Genomic DNA, 16,810 nt, shown 5'->3' with positions numbered 1-16,810 from the left:
TTGCACAACAGCATGTGAAATTTATTGTCAATCAGTGTTGCTTCCTAAGTGGACAGTTTGATTTCACAGAAGTGTGATTGACTTGGAGTTACATTGTGTTGTTTAAGTGTTCCCTTTATTTTTTTGAGCAGTGTATATCACAACAGGTGTTATGTCAGCTTATATGTTATGACGGGGTGTGTCAAGTACATAGGCAAAAAAATATATATCTAAAAATACATGCAGCAATTAACATCCCATCATGCTTGTCATGTATATAAATGCCCAGTTGCCCATTATTTTGGCTACCATGGCTAAAAGGGATTTCTGTGTGCGTTTCCCAAGATCTTAGCCTAATTGAACACTTATGGGAGATTCTGAAGTGGCGCCTGAGACAGCGGTTTCCACCACCATCAACAAAACACCAAATTATTGTCTCATGGAAGAATGGTGTCACATCCCTCCGATAGAGTTCCAGACACTTGTAAAATCTATGCCAAGGCACATTGAAGCTGTTCTGGTGGTGGCCCAACACCCTATTAAGACACTTTATTTGTGTTTCCTTTATTTTGGCAGGTGTCTCACTCACTTACACATCTTCATAGAGTTGACCAGGCTGTGGAATGTTGTCACACTCTTCAATGGCTGTGCGAAGTTGCTGGATATTGGTGGGAACTGGAACACGCTATCGATCCAGAGCATCCCAAACATGATCAATGGGTGACATGTCTGGTGAGTATCCAGGCCATGGAAGAACTGGGACATTTTCAGCTTCCAGGAATTGTGTACAGATCCTTGCGATGTGCATTATCATGCTGAAATATGAGATGATGGCGGCGAATGAATGGCACAACCATGGGCCTCAGGATCTCGTCACAGTATCTCTGTGCATTCAAATTGCCATCAATAAAATGCAATTGTGTTTGTTGGCCAAAGCTTATGCCTGCCCATACCATAAGCCTACCGCCACCATGGGGCACTCTGTTCACAATGTTGACATATTCAAACCGCTCACCCACACGACACCATACACGCTATCTGCCCGGTAGTTAAAACCGGGATTAATCATTGACGAGCACACTTCTCCAGCGTGCCAGTGGCCATTGAAGATGAGCATTTTTCCACTGAAATCGGTTACAACACATAACCGCAGTCAGGTCAAGACCCTGGTGAGGACGACGAGCACGCAGTTGAGCTTCCTGAGACGGTTTCTGACAGTTTGTTTAGAAATTCTTCACTTGTGCAGACCCACAGTTTCATCAGCTGTTCAGGTGGCTGGTCTCAGTTGATCCCGCAGGTGAAGAAGCCGGATGTGTAGGTCCTGGGCTGGCGTGGTTACACATGGTCTGCTGTTGTGAGGCCGATTGGACATACTGCCAATTTCTCTAAAATGACCTTGGAAGCGGCTTATGGTAGAGAAATGAACATTCAATTCTCTGGTAGACATTCCTGTAGTCAGCATGCCAATTGCACGCTCCCTCAACTTGAGACATCTGTGGCATTGTGTTGTGACAAAACTGCACATTTTAGTAGCCTTTTATTGTCCCCAGTACAAGGTGCACCTGCGTAATGATCATGCTGTACAATCAGCTTCTTGATATGCCACACCTGTCAGGTGGATGGATTATCTTGACAAAAGAGAAGTTGCTCACAAACAAGGATGTAAACAAATTTGTGCATTTCAGAGAAAATAGCTTTTTGTGCGTATGGAACATTTCTGGGATCTTTTATTTCAACTCATGAAACATGGGACCAACTTTACATGTTGCGTTTTATATTGTCGTCACACACCCTTCAGAAAGTATTCATACCCCTGGACTTATTCCAAATGTTACAGCCTGAATTCAAAATGGATTTAATAGATTTTAATACCTCATAATGACAAGTGTAAACATTTGTTTTATTTTAAATGAAATACATATCTAACTTATGTATTCACACCGCTGATTCAACACATGATAGAATTATCTTTGGCAGCTTTCCACACCTGGCTGGATTGTACAATATTATTTGAAAAATTCTTCCAAGGTCTGTCAAGTTGATCATTGCTAGACAGCCATTTTTAATTCTTGCCATAGATTTAAGACAATTTAAGTCAAAACTGTAACTAGGCCACTCGGGAATATTAAGTCGTCTTGGTAAACAACTCGTGTATATTTGACCTTGTTTTATTGTCCTGCTGAAAAGTGTCAGTTGGAAAGCAGACCAGTTAAGATTTTATTTTTATCCTGAAAAAACTTTGCCCCTAACATAACGCTTTGTATTCAGTACAAAAAGTGTAATTCTTTGCAGTTGTACTTTAGTTTCTTATTGCAAACAGGATGCATGTTTTGGAAAATGTTTTATTCTGTATAGACTTCCTTTTCACTCGTTTGGGTTTGAATAACTACAATGTCGATACATCCACAGTTTTCTCCTTTCGCAGCCATTAAACTGTTTAAGTTACCATTGGCCTCATGGTGAAATCCCTGAGCGGTTTCCTTCCTCTCCGGCAACTGAGTTAGGAATGACACCTATATCTTTGTAGTGACTTGGTCTATTGATACACCATCCAAAGAGTAAATAACTTCATGCTCAAAGGGATACTCAATGTCAGCTTTTTAAAAATGTATTCTTACCCATCTACCAATACGTACCCTTCTTTGCAAGGCATTGGACCCTCCTTGGCCTGAAATTCACCGCTCAACTGAGGGACCTTACAGATAATTGTGAGAGGTTGTCACACAAAAAAATCATGATATAGCGAGTCCATGCAACTTAAGCACATTTTCATTTCTGAACTTAATTAGGCTTTCCATAAAAGGGGTTGAATACTTGATTTCAGCTTCTATACACTTCTAAAAACATAATTCCACTTTGACATTATGGGGTATTGTGTGTAGGCCAGTGACAATCTCAATGTAATCCATTTTAAATTCAGGTTGTAACAATGTGGAAAAAGTCAAGGGGTGTGACTACTTTTTGAAGGCACTGTAGGTCAGGGATATGAGTAATCAATGAGGCAGGTGGTTTAACTCAACACTTAACTGTATCCATTCTTGTCAAAAATGTCTGAACAACAGCAAAGAGAACGATCAAAAAGCAATGTCACCAGCATACGGTTATTTTACAGTCCATTTAGAACTAAAATACAGGGCACAAAGGGCGTGTTTTCCGGTGGGGTCTGAAGTATTATGTGCTGTTGGTCTGCGGTAGAACTGCAGAGAAATCCAGCGATATAGGATCCTCTTCCTCCGTTGAGAGAACACGATCAATCTGCTGCTTTAATGTATCATCCAGCAGGGTAGGGCCTATCGTGAAATAATCCTGCAACAAAATGCAAAGTGTTCGGAGACCAGATTAGCACAAAGACAATTCAGTCAAGTGGGCCTAATAACATTCTGGAATATATATATGGACAGAGAGGGAAGTGTACCTTCTTCTTTGTGGTAGGCGCTGCCACTGGAGGATTGAAGGTCATGTCTTTAGCTCTGTAGTCCTCAAACAGCTCCACTGGGTGCCTGAGAGGGGTTAAAGGTCATTTACACCCAACAGAGGCTAGCGCTTTTTACATACTGCACACATCTTTGGTTAATATCTCACGCACCGTAGAGAATTACTTTAGTCTTCAGGGTTCATACACATTTTGACAGATGGAATTTCATTACTTTTAACCAAATTTCCATGACAACAATTGGCGGCGTCTCTATATAAAAAAAAAAGTAAGCGTGACACTGGGAGGCTGCGCTCTGATACCATGTACCATCTCCTGTCATTGTGCAAAGCACTTACACACTTCTCAATCAGTTTCATGGGAATATACATTTAGATCTTCTTGAATTACTGTTTTGTGAGCAAATTAGAGCGGATGGTGTTAAACTATATAGCCTTCCTGGATTTTGTTTCAATCAAAACACTTTCTGCCTGGCGGCACTCGCTGTTGAGTTTTGGCCGCATTAAATTTATTTTGTTACTTTTCAGCGAACCGTCCTAAAATCTCATTAAATTAGGCGTTTTTTGGGGGTGTAACTAACGTTACACTATATTTGGTTCTGTTGTGTAGAATACTAAATAATGATTGTGATATTCCAAGACATCAATTCAACTTTTAACTTGACTAAATCAGCACCATTGTGTGAAGTGGCAGAGCCACGCTCTTCGCCAGAATCATGCTTTTTGTAAGTTTCAGTTAGGCCTAACTCCTCTCAAATTTGAGCTGGAATTTAGCCCGAAAGGATTTGATAAATGTTATTGGTTGACATGACATTGGCCTGTCTTGTCTCGCGCAGAATATCAGATCTCATCAACGATTGGAGAAATGTTTATCACCACCAGTACCACACCCTTTACGATACATAGCTTTTCATTAGCGCAACATGACTGCAAGAGACAGGTTGGAATGTCTACCTGCAAAAGGGACAAATCAACCATTTTTTCTAAATTAGTGGTGCTTGAATTTGTTGATCAAATGCGAGTGAGATGAGGGCAGTGGTAAGGTAGACCCCTAAAATAGCAGGTAATCCAAGAAAGAAGGCCAGTACATTGCAATACATTTTAGTGAACTATTAACAGAATACATATCAGAGCAGTCAGCATTGTACATCAAGACGCTAAACTGCAATGCGGTTCAACTACTCAAGTCTTCCTCAGGCAGCGTTGTGGACGGAAGAGGACGTGTCTCTAGAAATAGAGGTGGGGACAAGTAAATAACTACACAAAGGTATGTGGATTGGCTATTTCAGCCACACCGTTGCAGACGTGTATAAAATTGAGCACACAGCCATGCAATCTCCATAGACAAACATTGGCAGTAGAATGGTCTTAAGAGCTCAGTGACTTTCAACGTGGCACCGTCATAGGATGCCACCTTTCCAACAAGTCTGTTTGTCAAATTTCTGCCTTGCTAGAGCTTCCCCGGTCAACAGTGCTGTTATTGTGAAGTGGAAACGTCTAGGAGCAACAACGTCTCAGCTGCGAAGTGGTAGGCCACACAAGCTCACAGAACGGGACCGCCAAGTGCTGAAGCGTGTAAAAAAATCGCCTGGCCTCGGTTGCAACACTCAGTAATGAGTGCCTCTGGAAGAAACGTCAGCACAATAACCGTTCGTCGAGAGCTTCAGGAAATGGGTTTCCATGGCCGAGAAGCCGCGCACAAGTCTAAGAACACCATGCGCAATGCCAAGCGTTGGCTGGAGTGATGTAAAGCTCTCCACCGTTGGACTCCTGAGCAGTGGAAACACATTCTCTTGATTGATGAATTACGTGTTACCATCTGGCAGTCAAACGTTCAAATCTGGGTTTGGCAGATGCCAGGAGAACGCTACCTGCCCAAATGCATAGTGCCAATTGTAAAGTTTGGTGGAGGAGGAATAATGGTCCTGGTGCTGGTTTTCATGGTTCGGGCCCCTTAGTTCCAGTGAAGGGAAATGTTAACGTGGGGAGTATTTCTATCTGTAATTAAGCTCCCAAGTGGGTCTAATTTATTTATTTAAATTGACTGATTTCCTTATATGAACTAACTTGTTGCATGTTGCGTTTATTTTTTGGTTCAGTATACAAAAAAAAATCTACATTATCACGTCAGTGTATAGAGGCAACAAACGTGGGACATTGGTTGCAGGACAAAGGGCCAAAATGCGGGACTCTCTCTTGCATTTTTTAAATGCATTTTTCCAGGATTTTCATGACCATACAAACCCTGGGATTGTATGAGTATCTGTAAGAGAACTGGAGGAGCAGCAAATGGCTTTTCATAGAGGATAAATGAGATTTGAAGTTTGGGGATCCTCTTGTTCTTACCTTCTAGCGAGTTGAACGATTAGCGCTCCAGATCCTTCACTAGGAGCCCCTGCACAGAGGTGAGTGGCAAACCTCCTGACCACTGGGTGGTAATGTCTCTGCAACACAACAACAGCAACGCCATCAGCTATACCTGTGTGTGTGTATTTATTTTGTGTGTGTGTGTGCTTTTAGCGTGTTTACCTTGAGTGTGTGTAGCTCCCACAGGGCAGTGTTCTGAGGGTTGCAGTACTCTGGCTCATCCAGCTCAGGAAGGAACACCCCACTACCCTGAGCCTCATTGTCCAGGAGGATGTCACACTTGGGGAAGGTCTGCAGAGAGGGGGAGCACAGTTTTATTAGTCACACACACACACACACACATGCTCTCACTCTTCATGCACTCACACACACAAAATCTCTCTCCATAATACACACAGATGCACACACACGATAAACACTTACATGCATCAACGTCCTGTTGGATGCCAGGATTCCCACGGTAGCGTTGGGCAGTGTGTGCAGACTGAGCGTGCTCAGTCTCTTGACGAAGGCCAGGGCGCGCTGCAGGGTCACCTGTTTCCTGCGCTTGGTCAGCATCACGTCGAGACAACGCAGCACGATGCTGATGTCATCATTAGATGCACCTGGGAAGAGCATCCACATTATTTAAAGGCCCAGTGCAGTCACAAACTATGTTTTCTGGTGTTTTATATACATTTCCACACCGAGGTTGGGATAATATTGTGAAAATGATGCTGCCCTTTTAGTGGAAGAGATTTTTTTTTTTTTTTTTTTGAATACCCCCTGGAGGGTGGAGTTTTGGCCTTCCACGGTGACATCACCATGCGGTAAATTAATTAACAGACCAATAAGAAAGAGTTCCAAAGCTCTCTGCCAATAACTGCACATTTTCCCCACTCCCAGACAGTCCGAGCAAAATTCTTGCTTGAGAAATCGCTCTTTGCTAAGAAGTTATTTCTGTTTCTTTTTGACCATTTTAATTCACAGTAAGGTATTTAATAGTACCCAGAAATGATTTGATATTGAGATACAAAACAGCTGCATTGGACCTTTTAACACTTATGAACAGCCACTCCAGGTACAGGAGGACCTTCAGAGCACAACGGATGTAGTGTCAAAGAGCCAGACATGGATTTGAATAAGCTCCAGGGTAGTTGGACTTACCAGCATTGAGTTTGAGCAGTGTCTTGTACAGGTGGCTGTAGAACTTCAGTGGGTCAATATTGAGGACATCACCTATCCGCAAAAGAGGGAAATTAATTAAAGGAACAGTATACTACGTCAACGTTCGTGATCCGGGACTGAGATAAATGTGTTGTTTCGCGGTAATTTAAGTTCTACGTGGTCCGTCTACTAAATCAGCATTTTTTGCGTCTGACATCACGTACCATATTGCCGCAGCATTGCGTTAGTGGAAACCAAGACTGTTCTCAGGGCAGGCGTGGTTGTAGCTAGATATGTTTGAGTCAAGTCTGACATCATTTTAGCTAACCCTAAATCTTTTCCTAACCGTAAGGCAATTATCCAAACCTACCATGTTAATTCTCCCAGAGATTGGCGCTAACATGGATACAAATGTTAACATTTTTTTTTTTAAGTGACACCCAATCGCCACGTGACCCTGATACGATGTAAGCATACTGTGTCTAGAACACAAATCAGCCATTTACGTCACCATGATGAAGTACATACATTCGCTGTATATACATATCGCTGATGGGATAAATTTCTCAAAACCAAGTGAAATCTCAAAAATAGTGTCTGCACATATACATCCAAAATATGGATTTGGTTGCAAAAAAGTGAATCTATCCTTTAAGCACATACAGTATGTAATATACACAGTAATCAGTGAGGTTTTTAATCAGTCATCGTAGACCATCACCGACCTTGACCAGAGAGAATGTTGAAAGCTGTCTGAATGCAGTGAAGGCTTTCCCGATAGGTCAGATCCTACAGAGGAGGAAAAAAAGTCATTAGCCAATCATACACGATGATGTGAATAGTATTTTGATAGGATTGGCAGAATATGTATACTCACTCCTGACTGGATAAGATGTTGAAGAACATTCAACAAGTCATCAAAGAACTCCAGGTTGATCAGATGGGCAAACCTTAGGAGAAAAATATTTTGTCTTTAAAAGAAAGCCTCCATATTTCATAAACAAACATTTCCATTTGTCAGGAAGTGACTCATGTCTCTGGGAACAGGTAGTCTCTCTTACTTTGCCAGACCTTCTAAAACAGCGGGAAGCAGGATCGACTTTTGAGCTTTCTTCAGTATTCTGAAGTATATCAAGAACACTATGTTCAAGGTCTCTGTGTGCTAGGAGAGGGGGAACAGTTGGAATGACGGTTAGACCTTTTGTCGTGAGAAGCGCGAAAGTGTTTTCACAAAAACAAATTGAGCCGTTTCAGGTCTGTTGTGACTTTGGGGAATAAACACTCACCAGTTTGAGCTTCTTGTCTTTGCTCTCTGATGCCTCAGCCTCTAGCAGCTCTTTCTCTAGTTTCTCTTCAGCCTTCTTCCACTGTAAGGATGACAGGACACATCCATTACACTCTTCTCACAGACACGTCAAAAAAAATGTACACCCACAGATTGTACACAGGCAGACACACAATAAGCAAGGCAAACTGCAGTCAGCTTGTGCAATACGTTAGGAAATAAAGAACATTGTGTTCTTCATTTCACCTGCCACAATATTATGACGCTTACAGTAGTCGCCAGCCACGTTTTTTTTTTTTTTTTTTACAAGCACACAACAATGAGAGGCTGGAGTCTTGAGTCACTCACTATTGTGCAGCATGTGCCAGGTGATCTAATTACTGTATGGATTTCACAACTAAATGTTTGCCAGCGAGATCTCTTATAACTATTACATTAACTGTCTGAAAACAGTGCCCCTTGTGTTCAGTGCCGGTATTACCAACTATCCCAGTTTGGCACAAGGTCTGTATCAAGGATACCGCCCAAGCCTAGTACAAAACCAAAGATATTGATCGGTTTTAAGTCAGCAATTTTGTGCAATTGATGACCAATCTGAGCGAAACACACGTTAACCAGGTGCTGTAGACTAGCGTGTCCATAGGGCTGTGCAGCAGGCTGAACGTTTGACGTCCCTACACACAGGTGCGTGGGCTACTGACCTTCCTTTGCATCCTGGACAGATTCTTCCTTTTGTCTTTATAGTTCATGAACTTCTTTTTGGGAGCTGTGTCATCTGTATCTTTCTTCACCTCCACCTCCTTTATCCTCAGGCAGATGAGAACATTGAGTAGCTGTGGGGGTGAAGAAGTGGGAACATTTTAGATGTATTTCTTTAAGAGCCATGTCATAATATTTTTTTTTTTAAAGACTTGAATAGTAGGCGAATAGTACCTCTGGTCTGACGTCATAGTTTCTGCTTTTGACCAGTCCGGAGATAACTTTGACTGTGCCTAGTGAGGCCTGGCCCTGTTTGTCCTGCTTCAGTAGCTTCTTGACTGCTTCACAGCACATGTCAGACACCTGGACAAACAACATAACGGCAACTCAGTTAACAGTCAGACGAGCGACAAACACAACCCTTCATATATCTAAGATAAAACCGCGGCTTTTGATTGATAGTCAAACGAATCTTAATTAAGAGAAACCCGCCTCTACAGAGCCCATTCCCATTGTAAAAGTCTATAGCTAATATTGTAGTGAACACCACGTGACAAGATGTTGAACTACGGGGTTGATACGGGCCTCCCAGACTCACCCTCTTGACAGGGTCGTTCATCAGGGGCACCACCGTGACGATGATGTTGTTGTGGAAGTTGAAGTGTGGCAGGGCCACCAGCAGCTCACAGATACAGCGGATGGCCACCTCAGCCAGGCCCTTATAAGACTGCAGTGACACCGCCTCGCTCCTCTTTCTCTTCTTCTGCTTCCAGTCTACGGGGCAGGGGGTTCACACAGCAAATAGTTGCAACCAACAGCAGCCACTCCTTAATATCAACTAGTCACAGCAAATCATCAACGTCAACCAGTCATAACAAATAGACAATTTGGCCGACACCGCGGAAATGATGTGCGCGCGTTGATGTGTCCGGAAGGTGTGCGTTGTGATTCTGATCGGTCAGATAGCTCGCAGCAATGACAAGAAGCTGCCATGTGGGGAATTGTAGGTGGCTCGTTTCATCTTGTTATTGATATCCTGTCTTGTTTTGAGGTGTTTTGACTGATGTCAAGTCTATGCTAATATGGCTCAAAATTCGCTAACTAGCTAACCAAGAACTGTAACAATGTATTTGAGCGACAAGTGCTCATTGTGTAACTGTACATATAGTTCACATGTCAACAGTCTAAGCCAACCCTGTCTGTTTTGCCCCATGTTGCTAAACAACCAACCCGTCTATATGAACTAGTCACAAGGCATCAACATCAGCCAGTCCCAGCAAGTCATCAATATCAACAAATAAAGATAGAAGTGGACTACCTTTGACCGTTTGCTCCAGGTTCTCCAGGTAGAACTTGTACTGGCTCACCAAGCCCTCCTCAAACTCCCTCAGCTGCTGGGTCTCTCTCTTCACCTTTGAGGCTTTCTCGGTCTCGGTCAGGGGTCTGATTCTGTAGGAGGGGACGATGTCCTTGAAGACCTCCATCAGAGAGACCATGACCAGCTTTCTGACCGTCACGGCCACATAGGGGTCGGTCTCCATCAGCATGGCTCGCAGCTCTTTCAGCTTCTTGATCTGAACAAAGATAGAAAGTTCAGACGTTGGATTCACACAGAAAACATCAATACCAAGAACAGTGAAACAAAACATTTCCTAAGTCTGCTTCTCTCTGCTATGTGATTATTGGTCTATGTGACATAAAATAATACTATTTTGCCATGGGGACTAGGAAGCAAGAGTAGCTCGAGGAGTCTAAGGCACAGCTCACACGCCAAACTTAAGGCGAGTCGAACTGAATAGAAATAAAGAGCGGGCTGGCACGGTTGAGAGCTTTTCCTGACGTACCAATTGGTTTCATACAACTGCTCTCAACACCGCAGACTTCCTTGTTGGTATCGGGTCAAATGCAGGCATAACAGCGACCTCTTCCGTGTTAAAGAAAGCACAACGTTTATTGTACTAAAAAGGCAAAGAAAGACGACTCGCACACCTGTGCAGCGCGGAAGTTAATGTTTGCAACCATGAATATGATCAGTTTAATGTGTATCGGTTAACGTAATCTGTCTTCAGATTTCATAACTCCCTTTTACTAAGGAAGCCCGAAGTCTCCTCATCCCTAAAATAAACCACGATAGATAAGTTAGCATAGCGATAGATATGGTAGCATAGCGATAGATATGGTAGCATAGCGATATTATGTGCAACGCAGACGTTCCATTTTCTCCGGAGATTGCAAAACTATTTGTATGTTGATGTAGTGCCCATCGGTTTGAACGTGTTGAAGTCGTGTTTTTACTGTCAGTTGCTGGTTTCAAAAAGCACCAAAAACTACACTAACCATGAGCCTTTTAGTGTTTCTGCCGCCACAGAAACAGACGCTGGGTCTGTTCTAACGTCTCCACCTGCAAATCCGAGGCCATAATTGTGCTTCCGTTGTGGGTGTGGTAGCGAAGCAACCTTTATTTGCATGCAATTAACATATTAATATATGTATCACCATTTCTCCCGACAGTGGAAAAACTACTCTGGTGCGCAGCATGAAACAGAGGCGTGCTTCACATGCACTGTGCTGAACTGTCGTCAGAGGTCTGACAAGGCGCACCGCTTGGTTTCAGACGGCACTCTATTCCCGCTCTTCCAAAGAGAAAGTGATGTATTTTATTGGTTCGGTGCGGAGATGCAGGGTTGTTCGAACCAGGGCTTACGTTGGTGGTGGGGTCTGAGAGGATGTCTGATCCCAGACTAGCGATGCGTAGTTTCCTGATGGTCAGCTTCTGTGTGCGGAGCTTCAGCTGCTCCTGAGGGTTCAGGGCCGGCCCGGGCACAGCCTCATCCTCTGTGGAAACATACCAGCAACATCAGAGAGAAGCACCTCATCTACTGATCAGGACTGGGCTACCAATAGTTGGTCTAACAATACATCCTACACAGAGAGGATGACTGACTCAAGTCAAAAAGGGGTTCACGATGCTGGTACCGTTTTCAAATTGCTCCAAGCCAGTCGGGACACCTCCTTCCTCCTCCTCAGCCTTTTTTGCTACAACTAAAAACAAGACAAAGCAATACAACGCAATTGTATCAATAGAGCTGTAAATTCTAAAACGTTTTAACAATATGACTTAGGTGGAAATGTAAACTTACAGGGGAAGATGTTCAGGGGTAACACATATTAATCATCCTACCAGGTTTCTCCATGCTCTGAGGGATGAGGCCTCTAATCTTGTCTTTGATTGGCAGGAGGTGAATGAGCTCCTTTTCCTCTGTTGGCTGCATCTTTCTGGGCATCTTCTCATAAGTCTCTGGCCCCTGCTGCTCCCCCTTGCGCTTTTTGGCATGCACTGGACCACTGCAGGTATTCAAGTAAGGTTAAGTGAGGAGAGTAGTTAGACATAGCTATACATTTCAACATGTGTGTTATGATCTACTTGTGATGGGATGTACATGAGATTGATAGAAAGATGGTACATAATAGTGATGGGGGGGGGATACAGTTACATATCGGATATAATTTGAGACGATATATAACACATTGCAATATTTCTGCGCTAGATGGCTGTACCTGCACCAAAATGCCAGTAGTTTTCCTACATAGCTTGTTCTCCATCTTATTTTTAATAAGTAGGGCGCCAAGTTGTTTTCGGCACTTTTATTTCCATGACTGATCCATGAGAAAACGAGTGTCTCTCTCTTGTCCCTCTGCAGCAGACATATGGTGAGCAATCTCTTTGGAACATCCTATCGTAATAAAATCCCAATATTCGAATCGCAATACATATAGAATCGTGAGAACCGCAATACATATTGTATCGGCATCTAAGTATCGTGATAATATCGTATCGTCCCTGGCAATTCCCAGCCATAGAACATTACTGTAAAGAAATCCGGAATGGCAACATGTGGATTGGGCTGGGCGACGTGGCCAAAATATCATATCAGGATATTTTTCACGGTATGAAGCTTGGTGGGAGAAAGCTACTCAAGTAACAGAGTAAACTATAAAAACGGATGTTACACATGGTGGACTGGCATTTTACATTTAACACACCAAACATTGAAATACCGTTACAGAAGGCAAGTACAACCCCAAACCGGTCCGTCCATCAATACCGAAATATTAAAATACAATATACCACCCAGCCCTACATGTGTGTACAGCCCAGCCCTACAAAAATACTGTATGGACTGTGTAATTACCTTGACGACAGGTCTCTGGTGAGAAAGGAGGCTTTCTGAGCCATTGCCTTGATCTGCTCCAGGTCATCTTCATCCATCATGTCCAATGGCAGCGACTCCACAAACTCCTCCTCCTCTTCATCCTCTGTAACAGACACCAGACAGGGACATGTAATTAACGGCACCAAACAGGACTCACAAAAACAATCGATGATAATAACTTTACATAGGTTACATAATTATTTTGATGCCATAGTGTGGAACAGTGCATGAATTGTAAACCAAACTATATGTTACTGATTACAGTACAGACATCATTCAGCCTGAGTGCTAGATGTCAGGGCCTAGATGTTAAGCTATACTACTGTATGGGTGGGTCATCATGCTGCACACACCTGGCCTCTTCTTGTAGCGCTCCAGAGGGAGGGGGGTCTTCAAGACAGCATCTTTGATAGCTGCCCGGAGCTTCTTCTGCTCCTTGCGGTGTTTCTTGTCGTTGCTCTCTTTCTTGAACTGACGATTCTTTAGCTTGTTGTCAAGCTTCACATTGCTTGTCTTCAGTAGCCTGCGAAAGCTCGGCTTCCTCTTCTTACTCCTTGGCTGTTGGTGAGAAAAGGTCGTCGGTGCTTTGTATTCATAAGGACATGATTTGGGGTTGAATAGTTACTAGCTAGTACAGCTAGACTATGGTATGAAATGAATGCATGTCAAGGAATGTGAATTCTTATATAAGCCAACAACACATGGCAGGTAGGTATAGCCAGGGTTCCTCTCTGGTAAAAATCAGTCAAAACTGCAAGCAGTGCAGACATAACTAGTTAGCTAATAGTTAGTGTAACGTTATTTGTATTTAGTTGAAGTTTACTGTTGTTTACAATAGCCCAATTTCTCGAAAATATGTGGATAACATAGTGTCTACTAAAATAATGGTGATTAACAGTAGTTGACAAAATGTTCAGCGTAAATTACAGCCATTGAGTGCTAACAAAATGAGTATGTACATAGCTAGACATTAGCTAGCTAGCTAGCTATACCGCTAAAACAATTCAGCTAGCAGCGTTACTATCTATCTAGCTAGCTATTACACGATGTACTTACCGGAGCCATCGTAAAATACTTATTTTAAAGACGGAGCGCTTGTTTAAATCGATATCAAATAAGTTGCCTTAAGTGTATTATAATAATAGTTAGCTATAAACTGTAAAATGTTCCCACACGTGTGTTTCTTTCCTTTTCCCGGAAGTATTATTTTTCTAAGTAAAGATCATGGAAGTGTGTTCGCCTCATAGATGAAAAAAATCAAATTAAAATAAATGCCACCTAGTGGTTGGGAAGACCTGTTTGCTTGGGTGTGTTGTGGGTGCGTGCACCGGCAGTCAGGAAACACTGACTGTCTGGGAATAAATAGACAATATTTCAAATGCAATTATCATATCTTTGATTTATTCACATAATTCATAACTTCTGGTCTGATACAGTATCACAGAGGTACTTTTTTAATTAATTTCAAATATATTTACAATTGTTCTAACTTAGTAGTAGGAAAACTGTACAATAGAGAGCATAGAAAAAATGCAAAAGAAACAATATACAACTTTTTTATATCCAATATATAAGATATGAAAAATGTCCTGTAGAACCATGAACTACAGCATTGATAAAAAAATATGTTGCATCTCAACATATAAGTGTTTGGTCAAATGTAAAGTAACAAAAGATGTGAGCAACATCGAACAAACAATGTTTTAAAAGTAAATTATGTTTCCTGAATAGGTGCTTTGAACAAGGGTCTCATTGCTCTTTCATTCACAACAATATAAGAGCTTCACTGTGGATTCATTCACACACAAAAGCACAATAGAAACTTCATGTGCCACACATGTTCTCTTTTGCACTTTCTATGGGTCTTTCGGAAACAAGTCCTTACTGCTCACTGTAATGAAAACCTATTACTGTTAGTTTAGTTGAGCAATAACTATTCGATGTCAAGCTTCAGAGACTTAAGAAATGGATGGGCTGTGTCACTGTTTTCATTTTGTTCTATGTTGTTATATTGGTGTTTGTCCATTAAGTCATATACTGTAAATCTATGCTTGGAGGTGCATTTTCATTAAATATCTTATGTTAGTGAGATAAAATCCACAGGTGTAACTAAGTGCCTCACTCAATCTAAGAAATTCCAGACCTTTGTGATGGGACTAGATAGATGTAATGAATTGGGTCTAACTTCAGTATGTCATCATACAGTACCAGTCAAAAGTTTGGACACACCTACTCATTCCAGGGTTTTTCTTTATTTTTACTATTATTTTAGAATAATAGTGAAGACATCAAAACTATGAAACAACCCATATGGAATCATGTAGTAACCAAAAAAGTGTTAAACAAATCAAAATGTATTTTACATTTGAGATTCTTCAAAGTAGCCACCCTTTGCTTTGATGGCAGCTTTGCACACTCTTGGCATTCTCTCAACCAGCTTCATGCGGTAGTCACCTGGAATGCATTTCAATTAACAGGTGTGCCTTGATAAAAGTACATTTGTGGAATTTCTTTCCTTCTTAATGCATTTGAGGCAATCAGTTGTGTTGTGACAAGGTAGGGGTGGTATACAGAAGATAGCCTTATTTGGTAAAAGACCAAGTCCATATTATGGCATGAACAGCTCAAATAAACAAAGAGAAACAACAGTCCATCATTACTTTAAGACATGAAGGTCAGTCAATCTGGAAAATTACAAGAACTTTGAAAGTTTCTTCAAGTGCAGTCACAAAAACCATCAAGCGCTATGATGAAACTGGCTCTCATGAGGACCACCACAGGAAAGGAAGTCCCAGAATTACCTCTGCTGCAGAGGATGAGTTCATTCGAGTTAACTGCACCTCAGATTGCAGCCTAAATAAATGCTTCAGAGTTCAAGTAACAGACACATCTCAACATCAACTGGTCAGAGGAGACTGCGTGAATCAGGCCTTCATGGTTGAATTGCTGCAAAGAAACCACTACTAAATGACACCAATAAGAAGAAGAGACTTGCTTTGGCCAAGAAACACAAGCAATGGACATTATACCGGTGGAAATCTGTCCTTTGGTCTAATGAGTCCAAATTTGAGATTTTTGGTCCCATCCGCCGTGTTTTTGTGAGACGCAGAGTAGATGAATGGATGATCTCCACGTGTAGTTCCGACCGTGAAGCATGGAGGAGGTGTGATGGTGCTTTGCTGGTGACACTGTCAGTGATTTATTTAGATTTCAAGGCACACTTAACCAGCATGGCTACCACAGAATTCTGCAGTGATACGCCATACCATCTGGTTTGCGCTTAGCCTTACAGGACAATGACACAACACACCTCCAGGCTGTGTAAGGGCTATTTGACCAAGAAGGAGAGTGATGGAGTGCTGCATCAGATGACCTGGCCTCCACAATCCCCCGACCTCAACCCAATTGAGATGGTTTGGAATGAGTTGGACCGCAGAGTGAAGAAAAAGCAGCCAACAAGTGCTCAGCATGTGTGGGAACCCCTTCAAGACTGTTGGAAAAGCATTCCAGGTGAAGCTGGTTGAGAGAATGCCAAGAGTGTGCAAAGCTGTCAAGACAAAGCGTGGCTACTTTGAAGAATCTAAAATCTATTTTGATTTTTTTAACACTTCTTTGGTTTCTACATGATTCCATGTGTGTTATTTCATAGTTTTGATGTCTTCACTATTCTAAAATAATAGTAAAAAAG

The 16,810-nt window shown here is 42.1% G+C and overlaps 1 protein-coding gene across 1 annotated transcript; it reads right to left on the bottom strand.

Annotated features, from left to right (window-relative positions):
* Positions 1–2,538: 2,538 nt before the first annotated feature.
* On the bottom strand, positions 2,539–14,317 carry noc3l (NOC3-like DNA replication regulator). The gene is made up of 20 exons (XM_038975157.1): positions 14,179–14,317; positions 13,476–13,680; positions 13,102–13,225; positions 12,090–12,253; positions 11,885–11,950; positions 11,613–11,743; positions 10,227–10,482; positions 9,507–9,682; positions 9,143–9,271; positions 8,911–9,042; positions 8,211–8,291; positions 7,986–8,086; positions 7,802–7,874; positions 7,650–7,713; positions 6,925–6,996; positions 6,202–6,383; positions 5,941–6,069; positions 5,758–5,855; positions 3,395–3,479; positions 2,539–3,285 (listed from the first exon to the last, which is right to left on the bottom strand). The coding sequence occupies exons 1-20, from the start codon at positions 14,185–14,187 to the stop codon at positions 3,151–3,153; spliced, it is 2,412 nt and encodes an 803-aa protein (XP_038831085.1). The 5' UTR covers positions 14,188–14,317; the 3' UTR covers positions 2,539–3,150.
* Positions 14,318–16,810: the final 2,493 nt, after the last annotated feature.

The sequence above is a fragment of the Salvelinus namaycush genome, chromosome 35 (assembly GCF_016432855.1).
Source record: "Salvelinus namaycush isolate Seneca chromosome 35, SaNama_1.0, whole genome shotgun sequence".
Classification (NCBI taxonomy): domain Eukaryota; kingdom Metazoa; phylum Chordata; class Actinopteri; order Salmoniformes; family Salmonidae; genus Salvelinus; species Salvelinus namaycush.
The sequence above is the reverse complement of the archived record's forward strand: the minus strand, read 5'-3'. Positions and strand labels throughout refer to the sequence as shown.

Excerpts from the sequence above, each read along its gene's own strand:
- noc3l (XM_038975157.1), bottom strand. Across the intron at positions 11,744-11,884 it reads CTTGGAGCAATTTGAAAACG|AGGATGAGGCTGTGCCCGGG; the intron begins GTACCAGCATCG and ends ATGTTTCCACAG. Across the intron at positions 7,714-7,801 it reads AACATCTTATCCAGTCAGGA|GATCTGACCTATCGGGAAAG; the intron begins GTGAGTATACAT and ends CCTCCTCTGTAG.